The 19,045-nt window shown below is 39.6% G+C and overlaps 1 protein-coding gene and 1 pseudogene across 2 annotated transcripts in view; one reads left to right on the top strand and one right to left on the bottom strand.

Moving 5' to 3' along the window:
- COPG2 (COPI coat complex subunit gamma 2) overlaps nt 1–19,045 on the top strand; it is a 219,846-nt gene that overhangs the window by 49,843 nt on the left and 150,958 nt on the right. The window contains exons 6-8 of the mRNA XM_080664283.1: nt 15,432–15,507; nt 17,194–17,286; nt 18,339–18,425. Of these exons, the coding sequence (XP_080520409.1) occupies nt 15,432–15,507; nt 17,194–17,286; nt 18,339–18,425 (256 nt within the window). The remainder of the gene's footprint in view (nt 1–15,431; nt 15,508–17,193; nt 17,287–18,338; nt 18,426–19,045) is intronic.
- LOC308246166 (small ribosomal subunit protein eS25-like) lies at nt 14,407–14,820 on the bottom strand (annotated as a pseudogene). Its single transcript has one exon. The product of its transcript is annotated as a small ribosomal subunit protein eS25-like (transcript).

Below are 19,045 nucleotides of genomic sequence, written 5' to 3'. Positions count from 1 at the left end.
TAACATTCACTAGTTAGAAGGGGACAGGTTCTCCCTTCCTCTCTGAAATCAATAAAAGAAAAAAACAGACATTGGTTGATTAGATATCCCTACCATTTGCACAGAAGCTTTACTCCAATTTAGGTGTGGTTAAGAACAGATAAAGTAGCCCCAGTATTTTAAGGACCTTAGTAATTTCCCCCCTTTTTATGGTAAATTTTAATTTTTCTTAAACTATCGGTAAAGAGAAGGGGAAAACACCCTCAGAGCAAACATGTGCTTGTTTCTCTCTTTTTAAATTTTCTCTTTATAAATCCTATAGTCCTTTTTAAGGTGACCTGACTTTCTACAGATTCCTCTATAGTTTCCCAGCAGACCGTATTTAGCAATTCTGTTGCCAGAAACCAGTAGGTATATTAATTGGAATAGGTCAGAATAGCCAGGATTACATGTTCTAACAGTTAAATTCCTTTACAAACCCATCAGTGTCCCGGAGAAAATCGGGGAACAGTTGCTGGTTCCTCTCTGCCTGAGACCAGATTTTCTGCAAAGGGAGCTGCTAGAATCCCTGGATTATCCTTGTCTGAATTCCTATTTTCATTTTCCCTTAGGTCAGTGGAGAGGGGTAGTGCAGGAGATACAGAGGAGATAGAAGGGAAGGAGGAAGGGAGGGGAAGGTAAGTCAGGACAAGGAAGCTCAGAGAGCAAATATAGTGGAGCTGTGGAAGGTGGAAGAATGAGAAGTTGGCATTTATTAGTTCAGAAGCCTTCTTTAGTTCAGAGCCAGTCTCTAAAATTTCTTACTTCTTTTAAAAACAATTTACCTATGCTCTTCCTAGAAGCTTCCAATTTCCTAATCAAGATATGTTTTCCATTCATTCAGTTTAATTTTAGAGCCGGCATTTTCTAATTTTGCACGCAAAAATTAAGTGCCGAAAGAAAACTGCATTTTTGGCCATTTTAAGTTGATATCATTTCTAGTTAAATACTCTGATTTCTGTTAAGTATTCACAAGTAAAGGCTTCCTACCAGGTGTATTAATGGAGTCTGGGGTTTGAGAGTTTCTGGCCTTTCAGTTTTTTGTTTGTTTGTTTAGTCCTCTCGTGAGGATATGTTTTTATTTATTTTAGAGAGGTGTGAGAGAGAAATGTTGGTTGGTTGCCTCCTGTACATGCCCGAACAACTGGGGATCAAAAACACAACCTGGGTATGTGCCCTAACCAGGAATCGAACCCATGATCTTTTGGTATATGGAATGATGCTCCAGTCAACTGAGCCACATTGGCCAAGGCATTATTTTGGGAGCTGTAAAGTCTGAATAAATCTCTAGGGATATTGTGTAGTGCAAGCATGTCAAACTCGCGGCCCATGGGCTGCATGCGGCCCACAATGAATATTTTTGTGGCCCAGCCAATATAACAGTATGTAAAAAACGTTTTCATAAAAATTTTGTAACTTAATTTTTACAATATCCTGTTATACATAATCCTATCTAATAAAAGAGTAATATGCAAATTGACTGTCACTCCAACACACAAGATGGCTGCCCCCATGTGGTCAAAGATGGATGCCCCCATGTGGACACAAGATGGCTGCCACAAGATGGCCAGCAAGGGAGGGCAGTTGGGAGGGACCAGGCCTGTAAGGGAGGGCAGTTGGGGGCAATCAAGCCTGCAGGGGAGGGCAGTTGGGGGCAATCAGGCTGGCAGGGGAGCAGTTAGGCATCAATCAGGCTGGCAGGGGAGTGGTTAGGGGGTGATCAGGCTGGCAGGCCGAAGCTGTTAGAGGCAATCAGGAAGGCAGGCAGGCAAGCAGTTGGGAGCTAGCAGTCCTGTATTGTGAGAGGGATGTCCGACTGCTTGTTTAGGATCAGGCCTAAACGGGCAGTTGGACATCCCTTGAGGGGTCCCAGATTGGAGAGAGTGCAGGCTGGGCTAAGGGACACCCTCCCCCACACCCCCTCGTGCATGAATTTTGTGCATCGGGCCTCTAGTTATTAATAACGAACTACAACATTCGCTAATGACTGATTACTATAATCGTGTTGCATTCATTTCCTTTACTCGCCTTACGTGCAGGCACACCATTTCTTTCCACTAATACTAGAAGCGAATATTTTAGCAGCCGATTGCCATGTCATTAGTCTTGTACTGACTTGTTTGGTGTGTGCAACAGGAAATATTTCACTTTTGGAGAACAAGAAAAATAGGTTTATTTGCATTATGCTTATGAATTTGTGCAGTTATTCAGTGTCAGTAAGTTAATGTTCAAGAAAAAATATTAATTTTTATTAAAATGTCCTATTATTTTATGTTAACGATGACTTATTTATTTCATCCCTTTGTATTCATCATGTCTCTATCGAAATAAGCCTACGTTTCTATGAAAATTGAAGCTTTTGTTTTTTTGCGGCCCACATAAACTTAAACCTTATTTATTTGGTCCATATTAGTTAGCCTTTGAGTTTGACATGCTTGGTGTAGTGGGTCTAAGTGTGCTGTTGATTGGTTGAGTTCCACAGGGCTCTCACCTCTTGAACTACATCAAACCTCTTATGTGCTTTTGTTTCTCTCCCCAGCTGTCTAATACAGCTGTGAGGACTCAGAGTGCTAGGTGACCAACCTGGACAAGTGCATCCCTGGACAAGTCAATTTAATTACAGTTGAGTTGGAATTCCCTAAGGGCTCCTGCATGTCATGGGTAATGTCCCCTGACACCTCTACAAAGATTCTTAGTCAACTAAGAATATCCGAGGTTCAGGCTGGAGTGAGTATGTGCCCCTAATCTTCAGAGAAGAACAAGTTCAGGTTCTCATTTATCAACAAAAGGTTTTGTTTTTTTGTTTTGTTTTGTTTTATTTTTATTTATTTTTTTTAATCTTTATTGTTCAGATTATTACAGGTATTCCTCTTTTTTTCCCCCATAGCTCCCCTCCACCTGATTCCCCACCCCACCCTACCCCATGCCCTTACCCCCCGCCACTATCTTCATCCATAGGTGTACGGTTTTTGTCCAATCTCTTCCTGCACCCCACACACCCCCTTCCCCTTGAGAATTGTCAGTCCACTCCCTTTCTATGTCCCTGATTCTATTATATTCACCAGTCCATTCTGTTCTTCAGATTTTTTATTCACTTGATTTTTAGATTCACTTGTTGGTAGGTATGTATTTGATGTCATTTTGTTGTTCATAATTTTTATCTTTACCTTTTTCTTCTTCTTCCTCTTCTTAAAGAAGAATACCCTTCAGCATTTCATGTAATCCTGGTTTGGTGGTGATGAACTCCTTTAGCTTTTTCTTGTCTGTGAAGCTCTTTATCTGACCTTCAACTCTGAATGATAGCTTTGCTGGGTAGAGTAATCTTGGTTGTAGGTTCTTGCTGTTCATCACTTTGAATATTTCTTGCCACTCCCTTCTGGCCTGCATAGTTTCTGTTGAGAAATCAGCTGACAGTCATATGAGTACTCCCTTGTAGGTAACTAACCGTTTTTCTCTTGCTGCTTTCAAGATTCTCTCTTTGTTTTTTGCCCTTGGCATTTTAATTATGATGTGTCCTGGTGTGGTCCTCTTTGGATTCCTTTTGTATGGGGTTCTGTGTGCTTCCTGAACTTGTAAGTCTATTTCTTTCACCAGGTAGGGAAAGTTTTCTGTCATTATTTCTTCTAATAGGTTTTCAATATTTTGCTCTCTCTCTTCTTCTGGCACCCCAAAAATTCAGATGTTGGTATGCTTAAAGTTGTTCTAGAGGCTCCTTACACTATCTTCATAATTTTGGATTCTCTTTTCTTTTTGTTTTTCTGGTTGGGTGTTTTTTGTTTCCTCATATTTCAGATCTTTGGTTTGATTCTTGGGGTCCTTTGATCTACAGTTGAATTTCTGTATATTCTTTATTTCAGACAGTGTATGCTTAATTTCTGACTGGTCCTTTTCCATTGTTTTGGCATTCTCATTAAGGTTCTTGAAGGTCTTACTAAGCTCCTTGGAGGTCTCATCAAGTTTCTCGGCGGTTTTTAGAAGATTCTTGAGTAACCTTATAAATGTGGTTCTGAACTCTATGTCATCCAGTAGTTTGCTTTCCTCCATTTCTTTCATTCGTGACATGTTTCTTTGTCTCCGCATTTTGGTTGCTTCCCTGTGTTGATGGAGTGGCTTTGTGTGGTAGGTGACCTATAAGGGCCAGTAGCTCAGCCTCCCCAATCACCTGAGGTGGATGCTCTTGGTACACCCCTTTGTGGGCTGAGTGCAAAGTCTTGGTGTAGTTAAGCCTTGATTGCTGTTGGTACACTGGGAGGAATTGACCTCCAGGCCAATTGGCTGTGAGGACCCGCTGTGTCTATAATGGAAGAACTGCTGCGCTGGAGACACGCTTATGGTGCAGGACTTGTTTCAGTGGGGCTTTGGTGCTCACTGAGTCTGCCTCTTGAATGTGTCACTTATGGATGCGAGGAGTTGAAATCTGGTGTCTCACACTGACCACTAGGTACACTGGCTTCTGGATCTCCAATGGGGTGCAGGTCAGCTACTGTATGAGGCCACCCAGCAGGTGCTACAGTGAGAACTACAGTTTTTCTCCTCTTTGCTTGGGGTTTGGAGGTTTTGGAGCTTTCTGACCCGGGCTGCAAGTTTGCTATGTTAAGCTGCGATAGGGCAGGCCATTCATATGCTAAAGCCACTGTTTGGAGCTTGGGTGGGTTTGTAGATTGTGCAGGGCGGGGTCTCAGGGCATCACTAGGCTAGGGTGTGGCAAACAGCGATGGCTGCCAGTAAGCTGGCTCTGCGTCTCACCCCCAGTGCAGTAAACAATTATTCCTGCTCGCAGCCCTGCAAGCAAGCCACTCTCACTTTCCAACCCGATGGCAGATAGTCCAGCTTCTCCCCGTAGGAGTTTGGGTCCCCCGTCTCCCCAGAAACTGGAGTTCGGAGTAATCGGGAGCTTGTCTCCCTTCTGGTTGAAAAAAGCAGCGCTCCCAGTCGCCCGCCACCAGCCCAATAAGCGCACCTCCAAACCTCAGCTTTTACGCGCTTGTGCACGTCTCAATGCTCTTTTCTCTTTCCTTCTAATTGTAGAACTTCCGCTCAGCCAGCTTTCCCGTGGTTCTGGGTGATAGACGTTTTATCTTTTAGTTGTAGTTTTGAAATTGTTGTGTGAGGCAGCAGTTTAGGTATTTACCTACGCCGCCATCTTGGATCCTCCTCTCCTCAGCAAAAGGTTTTTGTTCAGACTCTCAGAAAGCAATTCCAATGGAAAAGCCAAAGTTAAAAACCAGCCACCCATTTTTCCTTCAGTCCTGCCTTTACCTGGGTCCTCTCAACCCTTAACCTTTAGTTCCACCTTGAGGATTAAAAATAAATAAATAAATAAGGCAGCTCAAATAAAATCAGGGTCTCTTACTTTAAGACAGGGAGGTCTGGAATTCTAAGCAAAACTCGCCCTAGTCCACCCGATGCAAAATTAGGAGCTGGTAGGTCACAATGGGCCCCTGATGGTACCTAGTTGAGTCTAGTTCATCAAGGTGGTCCTGGGTGTGCTTCTTCAGGATCCTGCTACGCCAAGTGAATGTCAACATAAGAAAATTCCAAACCTATAAGAATTTTTGTGAGTTTATTTGAGCCAAACTGACAATTATTGCCAGGGAGTAACACCTCAACAGATTGAGAAAATACTCCGGAAAATGGCAGTTTTGCACCTTATTTTATACATGATAATCATTAAAGGAGGCGTAAGTGGGTTACATGAAATCCATTGGTGATAGATTAGGGAGATGGGAGAAAGGAAAGCGATGGAGGAGGTACTTATGGAATTGGATAAACAGTAAAATGAGGGACATTTCTTTTCCATAGGTGGGTACAGGACAGTTAACAATCAACAACACCATAACAGTAACAGTGAGAGGATGTGTGGTCTATGCTCTGGTATGGTGGTTGTGTTTTGAGGAACATGGAGGGGGAAGGAAATTACTTTGTAATTCCAAAGGCATGTTATCCTAGATGCAAAAAGAGACAGGCTACTGCCTAGCCGGTTTTGCTCAATAGTTAGCCCGAGGACTGAGGGGTCGTGGGATCAGTTCTGATCAAGGGCACATTCCTTGGTTGCAGACTGGATCCCGAGCTGGCTTGGGGTGTATGTGAGAGGCAATCAATTGATGTATCTCTCTCATAGCAATGTTACGGCAATCAATTGATGTATCTCTCTCATAGCAATGTTACTCTCTCTGTCTTCCTCTTCCCTTCCACTCTAAAAAAAAAAGGTGAAGATAGATCTTTGTTAGGGTAAAATACTGCCCTAGGACATGACTACCCATCATGAATTGCTTTTAGTTAGGAAGTTTTCATTTCAGACCATCCTATATAGTTACTTTAGGTCTTTGAATTTTTAAGGCTACCACTGAAGTCTCCCCTGAGCTTGTCAGATTTAGTATGTGGCCCTTTCCATCCACACTGTGATATGTTGAGATTTGGGAGATTCTGGGGATGGGGTGAATATGTATGTATGGGTTAATTTTGCCTATGAGAGGGATGTAGCCCTGCTGACACATGATTTTATTTTAGCCCAGTGAGACCTATGTTGGACTTCTAGACCGCAGAACTATAAAATAAAACATTTTTTGTTATTTTTAGACACTGATTATGGTCATTTGTTACAGCAGATGTAGAAAACTAATATAGTCGATGGCCATTAATTGCCTTAGTTTGGTAAGAAACCAAGGAGATTAAGAAAACCTGAAGGCATGCCCTTTACAACTGAATATACTAGTACAGTGGTCGGCATGTGGCTCGCGAGCCGCGGTTTGCCACTCTGTTGACTAATGAGTTTGCTAACCACTGGACTAGACTTAATGTTACTGTGTAGTTGGAAGCTGTGAGGATTAGGCAATTGTGGCATATTGTGTGCATAGAGATAAAGGGTAGTATATGACAGTGGCATATTGTGTGCATAGAGGTAAAGGGTAGTATATGACAGTGGTCGGCAAACTCATTAGTCAACAGAGGGCAAACCGCGACTCGCGAGCTGCATGTGGCTCGCGAGCCGCGTTTGCCGATCACTGTATAGATGGCCAATAAGCACATGGAAATATACTTAATATAAATAATTGTGAGGGAAATGTAAATTAAAACCTTAATGAGATATTATTCTATACCCACTAAAATGATTAAAATAACAAAGCCTGGCAATACCAAAATCAAAAAGCCTGCTTCACTATCAGGTATATGGAACAGTTGAAACACTCATACATTGTAGGTGGGAATGTAGTGTTGATGTAAGAACATTCAAACTATGTAGAGAATTTTTAGAAGTTTATTTGAGCCAAACTGCTGACATATGTGGGGGAGCATGATTGTAAATGCTCCAGAGCAGTGATTTTCAACCTTTTTCATCTCATGGCACACATAAACTACTAAAATTCTGCGCCACACCCAAAAAATATACTTTTGCCCATCAGACAATAAAAATAGGCGTAATTTAAAGAAAAAGGGTATAATTTTGATTCATTGACACTGGACAGCTATTGTGTTGGCTGTTGTCATTTTTTTTGATGATCTAAGGGCAAAGAGGTCAGTACCCCTGACTAAATAATCGGATATTGCATGTTTTAAAAATTCTTATGGCATACCAGTTGAAAAATCACTGCTTCAGAGAATAACAGTCTTGCAGTTTCTTTTATGCATTTGAAATTAAGGTGGGAAGGTAAGGAAGATTACATCAGGGGTGGGGAACGTTAGGGCCGAGGACTGTATAAGGTCCCTGAAATCATTTAGTTTGGCCCTGCCAAGGCAACCACAAGTGGGACTCAAAATTCAATAAATCTAGGAGCTTTTTACATAGCAATATAAATTTATATTAAGTGAATTATATTAAGCCAATGATGTTATAAATGGTCCTTGGCAGAAAAAAGGTTCTCCACTGCTAGAGTACAGGAAAGTGGGAGAAAGCAAGGTGGGGATTGGATTACAGGACAGTTTTCAAGATTATGTGCTCTCTTGAGGGTGGTTAGGCTTATTTTAAAGAAGTGTTAACCTAGATGCACAGAAACAATGGCCAGGCTTGCTTAAAGCAAAGATAAATCCTTTTTTTTTTTTTTTTTTCCCCCAAGAGAGAGGAAGGGAGAGGGAGAGAGAGATAGAAACATCAATGATGAGAGAAAAATCGATCAGCTGCCACCTGCATGTCCCCCACTGGGATCTAGCCTGACACCTGGGCATGTGCCCTGACTGGGAATCAGACCATGACCTCCTGGTTCATGAGTCAACACTCAACCACTGAGCCACAGAGTCGGGCAAGAAAAACCTTTTATTAGAAAGTTATATGCCTGGGGCATGACTATTCACCATGACCTGCCCAATTAGGAATTTACAATCAGATCACCTTGTGAGGTTAATTTCCATAGAACCCCCTTTTTTGTCCACAGTAAAATGGTACATTTGTCTTAGAAAAACTTTACCCATTTCTTAAAGTTAAACATATACCTGCTCTGTGACCAGTAATCCCAATGCTAGGTTTTACACAATAAAAATAAAAATATATGGTCACAGAAAAGACTAGAAGCTGATTATTTAGCATCTTTATTTGTGGTTGCCTTAAACTGGAAACAACCCAAAAGTTCATCAACAGGTTAATGGGTAAACAAATTGTGGTATATTAATACAGTGGACTACTCCTCGGCAATAAAAAGGAACAAATTGCTTATTCGGGCAACAACACGAATAAATTTCTAAACATTATGTTGGAACAAAAGAAAACAGGTGATTCTATTTATGTAATTCTAAGACCAGCCAAAACCCAGCTGTGGCGATAGAAACCAGAAGTCTGGTGGGTTGGGGGAATTGACTGGAAGTAGGCATGAGAGAATTTTCTGAGATGATGGAATTGCTCAGTGTTTTATTTTGAGTGGAGGTTACATGAGTGATCACCATTGCTAAAAGACATCTAACTGAACACTTAAGCTGTGCATTTTTATTATGTATAAAGTATTAACTCATTTAAAAACAAACAAAAACATGAGATTTGTTCAGGTAAGGATGGTCATCTATATTGATAGTCTGGTCATCACACTTTACCCGTCTGATGAGACAACCCAGGAAAGATGCACCTGAAGATTGCTTAGAATCCGGAATTGAGTTCTGAGGAAGGATCTATCACTCACATTAGGGAGTAGCAGTGGCTGGGGCTTGGGTATCAGTGTGTGATAGGTTACATCCATAGTCTCAGAAAATAAAATGAATAGTTCATAAACCATGATTTAGGAGGAAATATATTGGTTGTAGAAACTGTTGTCTGGCAGGCAGTTTTGAAATCAATTGTTGAGATACTGTGAGGATTTGGGTAGGGGGAGGACAATAGTCTGAGGTTCCTGAGAGAATAAGGAGCTAAGTTCATCCACTTACTTGGACAGAGATATTCCAGCCTGAAACAGCTTTTCTACTTGAATGGTCACCAGCTTTCTGGGCTTCCCTTAGCCCAGTCAAGTTAAGACATAAAATTAATCATCACAGTGGGTTTTATGGGTGTTGAGAACCTTTTTGTATGCTGCTTCCCTTCCCTCTCATGCCCAGTTGACAAGGAGACTGCCCTGATTTATTTGGATTAATACCTATTCTCTTTTAAAATGAAATTGTGGAAGATTTTTGAGAAATGATGATGAATATTATGCCAAGTCTTAAAACTTCCTTCTCCAAAGCCTAATAAAATGAGTAACTATGAATAAAAGGGAAAGCTGGGGGACTTCTAATTCTAGCTGAGATCGAGTAAGGACACTGCAGGCTAACTCTCCCGTGATTACAACAAATCGTCTGGATAAAAGTACAAAAGCAGATACCGAAGGCCCCTGAAAAGGGAATACAGTAATAGGTGAATTTGGGGAAAGAAAACAGTAATTAATGAATAACCAAGATGGTAACAGTGAGTTTCATGGTTATTTTTCCTCTTCATACTCTGGGTTTGACCCAAGGGCAGGCTAAACGGGAACTGTATATTGACAGGGTCAACAAAGACAGAGAGAAGCCCATCTCTGTGGCCTGAGCACCAGGTTAAAGAAAGGCCCCTATAAGCCGAAGAGCATAGGGGAGAATCCTTGTTTTAGTTTTTCTCTGTTTACTTTTGGGTCCTGCCCTGAAGCCAGTCCCAATTGTGAAACAACTTTATTGTGGTCTGAGCAGTGTTGCAGACACCTAAAAACCGAGATAAAATCTGTCCCTGAGGAAAGGGAACCTTTGTGTGAAGAGTGGGGGGAAATCCACATTTTTTTTTTTGTCTTCTACTTCTGTGTCTTGACCTACTTGCACAGAATTGTGCAGATGCACAGGGAGCTAAAACTGAGAGAATCCCATATTCCTGACTAGAAGAACTGGGAAAAGGAGTCCTTGAGAGACAGAGTATGGGAGCAATGACATGCACAAAAGGCCAGGCAGAACTTGTGATCTGAAGCTAACTGGGTGGATTGCTTGCTGAAACAAAAGGCAACATTCCTCAGAGACTTTTAACAGGACCCAGTCTCCTGACAATATTAAAAAAGTCCAGGTATAATCCAATATTAATCAACCAGGAAAGACTGACCAGTTCTCAAGAGAAAAGGTAATCAATAGATGCCAACCCCCAAATTACCTAGATTTGGGGGTAAAAACTTTAAAGCAGCTAGTGCAGCCATGCTCCATAAAGGTGAACACTCTTAAGATGAATAGAAAGTAATTCTTAGCAGAGAGCTATATGTAAAAAGAACTAAATGAAAATTTTAGAAATGACAAAGTGTTGCAGAAGACCAAAGAAAAACCAAGCGACGCTTTAAAGAAAAGGAGGGACACTGTTTAATATGCCACGGACTCAGGGAATAGCTTTCCAAATCTGAGCAAAGAAACATGCATGGGGCTTTCCTTTATATCTCCCTGTGGTCTTTGTCCCACAAATATGGATTATGCTTCTGGTCCTTTTTGCGGGCCTTGCAAGGAGGCCCCCAGGTGTTGGGGCTCTCCAGGCCATATCTGATGGTCTGGCCTGGCGCCAGCGTTAATAACCCTCCCTCCCGGGCAGTGCACTGTTCAGTTTATGGCCTCTGTAACAGGTTCTGCAAGACCAGCTTCTGGGAAAGAGGTAGTGACTTAATTATAGGTTATCGAGAATAGACACTGAGCTTGCTGGCATGGATTCCAATTGCTATCCCCCAAATATCAGGGTTACATTGGAATTAGCCCTTTTTAGCCTTCTCAAAAGTACAATATGTGAAATAAAATTCATTGACTGGCCTCAATAACAGAATGGCTTTGTCAGAGGAAAGGGTCAATGAGCTTGAAGATAATTCAGTGAAATAATTCCAACTGAGAACGAAGAGGAAAAAGTAAAATAAGCCTCCTGTTTGCTTTTTAAACATTTTTATTGATTTCAGAGAGAAAGGAAGAGGGATAGTGAGAGAAACATCAGTGAGGAGAGAGAATCATTGATTGGCTGCCTCCTACACGCCCCTCACTGGGGATCGAGCCTGCAACCCAGGTGTGTGCCCTTGACCAGGATCGAACCTGGGACCCTTCAGTCCACAGGCCAACACTCGATCCACTGAATCAAACCAGCTAGGACAGCCTCCTGTTTTTAAAAGCTCTTTTGCTGGGCACAGCATTCTGGGTTGACAGGTTTTTTTGTTTTCTTTCACTCCTGTAAAGTTGTATTGATCGCTCTAGGGATCATTCTAGTATCATTTCCCTTCAGCCTGGAACACTTAATTTAATAATTCTTAGAAATATTTCATTTAATAATTGTGAAGAATACTCTTCGTTTACCTTCATCTGAGGAGGTCTTTATTTCACTTTCACTCCTAAAAAATATTTTTAGTAGCTATGGAATTCTGGGTTGTCAGTTTCTTCTGTTTCAGCATTTAAAAGATGGTGTCCCATTCATTGTCTCCTGACATCTGTGTTTTCTGATGAAAAATCTACAGTATTTTCAGATAAGTTCCCCTATCTGTAATGTGTCATTTTTTCCTACTGCTTTCAAGAGTTTTCCTTTATTTTTGTTTTTCAGCAGTTTTGTTAGGTACTTAGGTGTGGAATTCTTTGCGTTTGTTTTGTATATGATTCACTAAGCTGCTTGAAACCAGAAAGTTATGTCTTTCTCCAAATTTGGAAGTTTTCAAACATTATTTCTTCAAAAAAATTATTTTTGGCACCAATCCCTTTTCTCCTCTTCTTCAGGTATTCCAATGACATTGATATATTCCCATAGGACATAAAATTAACATACAAAAATCAGTAGCCTTCATGTAAACAAACAACACACAGAACCCCACTACAACAACACATAAGATTAAATACTTAGGAATAATTTTGACAATAAATGCACAAAAATTATATGAAGTAAAAAAATTTTAATCCCTGAAAGATTCAAAGTATACTTGAACAAATGTAAAGATACCTGCTGTTTTTGAATAGGTCAACATTATAAAGATTTTAATCCTCCCTAAATTAATTTATAAATTCAGTGTAATCCCAGTTAAAAAAAAAATAGGCTCTATTATGGAGTTAGAAAATTTGATACTAAAGTTCATGTGGAAAAGCAAACAGGTAGGACATAACTGGAAAAGTAATACCGTGAGGGAGGATTAATTCTCCCAGTCTGTAAATATTAAGGCCTGTAAAGTTAAAACAATGTGGTGGTACTGACACACGAATAAACAAATACACCAATGGAATAAAATGTGTGATGACTTTGTAATGTTTCACCTCTGCCATGCTGATCTGCACTTTTCCAGAATTCTCTGATACAAATGGAAAGTACAGAATTAGTCCCAAATATACATGGAAATTTAGTATATGACAAAGGTGGCCTCTCTCTTTCTACTCACTGGGGTAAACTTGTATTTTTCAATACATGATGCTGGGACAACTGAGTAGCCACTTTGAAAAGTTAAAATCAGATCCATATTTTACATCATACACATGAATAAGCCCTAAATGGATAGGAAATATAAATTAAAAAGTAAAACCATACAAGTACTAGAAGAAAACATGAGTGTATTCCTCTTTAATGATGGTGTAAGGAAAAGCTTTGTTAATTTTGAGTAAAATTCCAGGGATGAAAGAAAAGATTGATAAATTTGATTACATAATTTTAAAAAAATTACATGGGAAAACCACTGTAAAATATAGGATGAATAAGGGGCTTGCAGCAGTCCAAGTTGTGGTACACAGTTATTCTTAATTTATTGCCATGGTGTTCTATACAACATTGCCATGCATTTCATGGCAAAAGCGGCATGACAGTGGCTCAAGACAAGGAGATCCCAATAGTTTTACCGTGTTCTGCTTCTAGTAGCAGACATCCCATGATGGGATAGCCTGCTGAATGCTCACTGAGGTAGTAGGCTGCAGATAGGACCCTGTTAGGGTGGGAATTCTCTTCCAGGATGCAGGCCAGGCTATGGTTCTGTCACCAATAGATACATTTGGTTATTTAAAAATATATAGATACCTAAAATTTTTTTAAAAATCTGCCAATCAGAAAGATTCTCAAGTTATGTTATTAACTAAAAAAGGAAGGTACCAGAAGCCTGGAGACCCATTAGCATGCATTTTAATAAGTCTCTGTGGTTTTCCATATATTTTTAAAACTGTGGTACTATATAGGCTAGGATGCATGAGGGGAGATTTAGACTTGATATTTTTTTTACCTTTATGAATATTTTGAAAGTGTACCTGTTACATAAATGAAATACTTTAATAATTGAAAAAAGAATGAAATTGAAGGACTAACAGTTATTCACAACTTTCTCTTCTTGGTGTCCTAATGGAGTATGTTGGAGGTGTGGCCATTTTGATTACATGAGGAGAGCTGAGCAAGGGAGATGGGTAGTCATGTTGGGGATAGTGTCAGTGCACGAGGATGAGAGAAGGAAGGGCAATAGGGTGAATAACAGAAAGGCCAAACACCTCTTTAAAGTATAGGCATGGAATTTAGTAGCTCAGTCCACACTACTGTGGCCTGTTTTTGAAATGAGGCAGAAAAGTGTAAAGTCATTGAAAAATGTTATTTTAGAAAGCCATGGCTGAGAGAGTGACCTCATCATTTCAGTCAGTTTCTTTAATTACTTTTTTTTTATTTTTTAATTTATTGATTTGAGAGAGAGAAAGAAAAGAAACATCGATTTGTCGCCCCACTTGTTTATACATTCATTGGTCGATTCTTGTATGTGCCCTTACCAGATATTAAACCTGCAGCCTTCATGTAGCAGGACGATGCTCTAACCAACTGAGCTACCCACTGTGTCAGTGTCATCTCTGCCATGTCAGGGCCAGTCAGTTTCTTTTAATGAGTTATGTCTGATATGGTGGGTTTTTAGGATTTGGGGAGATTTCAGCCCAGGGCTCTGAATACTATCTCTTATTTATTTATTTATTTATTTATTTATTTATTTATTTATTTATTTATATATTTATTATTTAATAAAGGTTTATTTTTCAAAATGTACAGCCGGTGAGATCTATTGTTCATGCATCTTCTCCAGCAGCTGGGGCGTCCCCATCTTTGGTGTTTCTGGTATAAATCACTTGAGCTCTGTGCTTTGAGACTAGTTTAATAAGTCCTTTACTAAGGAGCTCCTGAAGGGCTGCCCTGGCCAAGGAGCCGCGAATCTTCATCTTCTCGGAGACCACAGCTGGGGTCATAAGCTAGTAGTTGGGAACTTCCTTACAGAGCTTGTCATATGTGGCTTTGTCAAACAAGACCAGATTATTGAGCTTGCCCCGAACTTTGCCTTTGGGCCACTTCTTCTTTTTGGCCTTGCCCCCCGACTTGTTCACGGGGTCTTTGTCTTTCTTGATTGACTTTCCAGCATCTTTCTTCTTGTTGTCCTTGGGCGGCATTGCAGGACTCGGAGAGCAGGGATGTGCTACTGCCTCGCCAAGATGTCAGCCTGAGAGCTCATCTTTATTTTTTATTAAAAATATTTTTATTGATTTCAGAGAGGAAGGGAGAGGGAGAGAGAGAGAGACAGAAACATCAGTACCAATGATGAGAGAGAATCATTGATTGGCTGCCTACTGCACGCCCCACACTGGGGATCGAGCCTGCAATCTGGGCATATGCCCTGACCAGGAATCAAACTGTGACCTCCTGGTTCATAGGTCATTGCTTAACCACTGAGCCACGCCGGCTGAGCATCTTTATTTTTTTTTATGCCAATTGTCAGTATCTAAAATATGATTTATGTGGTTATTATCTCTCTGTTACCGCTAGAATATAAGCTCCATGAAGGCAAAGACTTTGTTTTGCTCACTGCTGTATTCTTAAGATTTAGAACAGTCTTCTACCCAATAATTTTAATGTTTAATCAAAGAAGACAATAAATATTTTTTGAATCAATAGCTGTGTTGAGATAATTATGGGGATAAGTGGAATTAGCTAAGGCTGGACTCCACGAGAGGGAAGACTTGACTCTAATAGATCTCACAGTAACTAATTTGATTTTTCTCAGTCTCACCAAGGACATGACAGGAAAGGAAGATGTGTACCGAGGCCCGGCCATCAGGGCTCTCTGCAGAATCACTGATGTAAGTTCTCCTTGTTTTGCTGAGGTGTCAAGCGGGGGTGGGGGGAGTGTCACTCTGTTTATCTGCAGGAGGCCATGTAAAGTGAGTAGGATTCCCTAGTCTGACTCTGTGAATCTTCAGTACAGGCACACCTCATTTTATTGCGCTTCACAGATACTGCATTTTTATTTAGACATAATGCTATTCTTACACACTTAATGACTACAGTATAGTGTAAACATAACTTTTATATACTCTGGGAAACCCAAAAAATTCATGTGACTTGCTTTATTGTGATATTTGCATTATTGCCTGGCCTGGAACCTGCAGTATCTCCGAGATATGTCTGTGTAAGAGAAACAGGACCACCAGAAAGGCTTTTGTAGTTCCAGGCTTCTTTTCTTTCAGATTGTTTTTTCTTTTTGTTTATTTAGATTAGTCTATTTCTTTCTTTATTTGCTCTCATAGACATTTGTTATAGCCAGGGCACATTGCTTATAGGAAACAAAATACCATTTGAATTTAGCTTTAAAAAGAAGTGTTCTTACAGAATATAGAGCACTCAGAATTTGAGGTAAAACTTAGAACCAGATGCCAGCGCAAGAAAGGAACTCAGCGGCAAGATTTCTTAGATACTTACTGTTATGATCTGTTGTTTACCAGGCTCAAGCCTTGTCATTCAAATAGTTAAGAGAACCTTGTTAGTCATCAGCCAGCCCAGTAGCTTGTATACACCTGTATCTGAGTCAGGTGTTTTACCTGACTCAGTCTGTTAATCTGGAGAGATGAGGGTATATAGTGTGTTAGGCTGTCCATTTCTTGGAACTGTGAGTAGGAAAGGTTAAAATGGAGGGCAGGCTGGGCATTGATAAGCAAATTAAATAATATTTCAGGTATACTAATGCATGGCTACATGTTTGTAATCCTCTCAAGTTTTAAAATTTGAGCAGGATCAAATGGTAAATCTGGATTCTAGAAGGAATAATAGAAATGCTTTAATATTTTAATAAAACAGTTACTCAGCTATTTTATTGTGGTTATTTTTGTTTTTAGTATTAAGTTGGTGACATAAGACTTGACGATACCAGTGCTAGTAATAGGACTCTCTATCTAAGAAACTTTTAGTCTGTTTACATATCTTCATGGGCCAGCACCTTTCCAGTGCTAAGCTTTTTCCCAGTTACATTAAAAAGAACTTTATTTTCAGAGGATTTTGTATTGAGAGCTCACTGTAGTAGTATATCAAACATTTAATTATGTATATAAAATAATCAGAGATTACACTTGACTTATAAGACTCTCTGGGATCCATATAAAATAGATCCCCTTCCCATAGAGGAATCTTCAGGACTTCAAAAGCACCTTTCGTCCTCATCTAGGAGTTTCCTTTACAACATCCTTGGTAGGTTGAACCCTGCTTATGTATTTCCTCAAATTGGAGCTCTCCACTTTGAGAAAGTTTATTTCATTGTTGAATAGTTATTTGTCTTCCTTACATATAAATGTCCCTCCTTGAAGTTCCCACTCTGTTGTCTGGGTTCTGCTGGATGGGCTATGATTGCTCTATTATATGCTAATCCTTTTTAATGCAGTCTAAATATTTACACAGAAACTAATATATGACTGGTTTTCGTAAATTATTTTGAAGTGGTAATAATAGCGTGAAAATGTTTTGCTTCAACAACTTTTCTCTCTGAATTTTATTAGGGAACATTGCTGCAGGCCATTGAAAGATACATGAAGCAGGCCATTGTGGATAGAGTCCCCAGTGTATCCAGCTCAGCATTGGTATCTTCCTTAGTAAGTGAACAAGACAGTGGCTGCCTAGTTCTTATGCATGGTACAGTTTCTAGTTATAAAAGCAAAGTGATTCTCTCAAAAATGAAACATTTAAAAAATTTGTGTATATCTCTGTTACTTTAATCCAAGAATGTTTTATCTGCCAGGGAAGCATTGAGCAACTAAGTTAAAAACATGAAATTTTCATGGTTTTGTAAGGTTTTGGTAATCAGAAAGTTATATTTTACACATACTAAAGATGGGAGGTATGGGTGAGGGAAAGACAGGGAAGAAACAGGGTTGATCTCTTTTTTTTTTAAATTACTTATTTTAGGTGGGGAGGGAGGGTGGGAGGGAAGGGAAGAAAGAGAGAGAGAGAGAAATTAATTTGAACCTGCAGCCTTGGCCCAGAAGACAATGCTCTGTCCCACTGAGCTACCCAGCCAGGGGTCTCAATCTCTTTTTTTTTAAATCTTCTATTATGACCTGCACTTTTACCCCTTGCCTCTTGGTTCTCTACTTTCCTTGTTGCCCACAGTGTCCTTCAATCCAAAGTCTCCTGTCCCACTTCTAAATTTTCTCCCAGGAAGAAGCCTTTTCTTTCTTTTTTTTATCAAAACAAAATTTATTACTTACAATCTATCACACTGGATTTATTTAACATTGATTACTAATGTGTAAATGGATTCAATCATCTGAATCACAGGAGTATCTGGTTCTGGAATATAATTGACCAAGAGGATATAGTGGTTCTCTGATTTTTTTCTTCTAGGTGAGTTTCCTCGAAGTAAAACTTATATTGTTAACATTATTTAAGTATTATCCATCCCTTCCTGTCCCTCCCCTCTCCTTTCTTTTACTCATCTCTCTTGGCCTACAGACATATACGTTACTCACCTTTCTAGGGGATCTTGGAGAAAGTACTTTTGGTTTTATTAGAAATAGACTTATTAAGCTACAAAGTTGTTTCTTTTTCTTTTTCTTTTTTTTTAAATATCTTTTGGAAAAGGAACTTATGCTTCTAAACTTGCAGTGACCATGCATTATCTATTCTCATTTTTTTCTGCCCTTAGCACCTGATGAAGATAAGCTATGATGTAGTTAAGCGCTGGGTCAATGAAGCCCAAGAAGCTGCTACAAGTGATAATATTATGGTCCAGGTATGGATATTGAATCATTTTAGCTTCTGTCTCAAGATCAGCTTTCTTTAACCCTACATTGTAGGGACAATTTATTGATTTCCAAAAAATGAGTATTAGCTAAAGGCTAATATTAAGCAGCCTTTGAGTGCATATTCTCAAGTAGGTATCCCACTAATTATGATTACTACCATAGGCCCTGCTAGTGTTCAGTTGAAGCTGTACGAAGGTTAGAGAAAACTTCTTAATATTCAGTAGTAGTTTGAGAGGCTCATTCCAAAGGTCCTTCACAGTGCATTTCAATCCTTTATTTGAAAAATAAATTGTGAAGAAGGATGTTCAATTCCAGGCTTTTCAGGCCTTGATTATAGTAAACATTATAACAACAGTAAAGAGTAATTTTTACATTATGAAACTTTAGTACCATTTTGTTGGAAAGATCTCCTTTTGATATTCATTAGGCTGTTCCTAATTAAAAGGAACAAGGTTAAATCCTTAACTGGCAATTTTATGTAAAGTACCCCATTTGTGTTTGAGAGGGTACTTATTTATCCCCTTTCTGTGTTTATAACTTCTCATGTTAGCATATTCAGTTATGAGGAGACACAGTAGTTATTTTTCTCATGGGAAATATCTCACTC

This window comes from Plecotus auritus, assembly GCF_963455305.1.
Source record: "Plecotus auritus genome assembly, chromosome: 4".
Classification (NCBI taxonomy): Eukaryota; Metazoa; Chordata; class Mammalia; order Chiroptera; family Vespertilionidae; genus Plecotus; species Plecotus auritus.
Note: the sequence above shows the minus strand (reverse complement) of the source record. Positions and strands in the feature narration are given on the sequence as shown.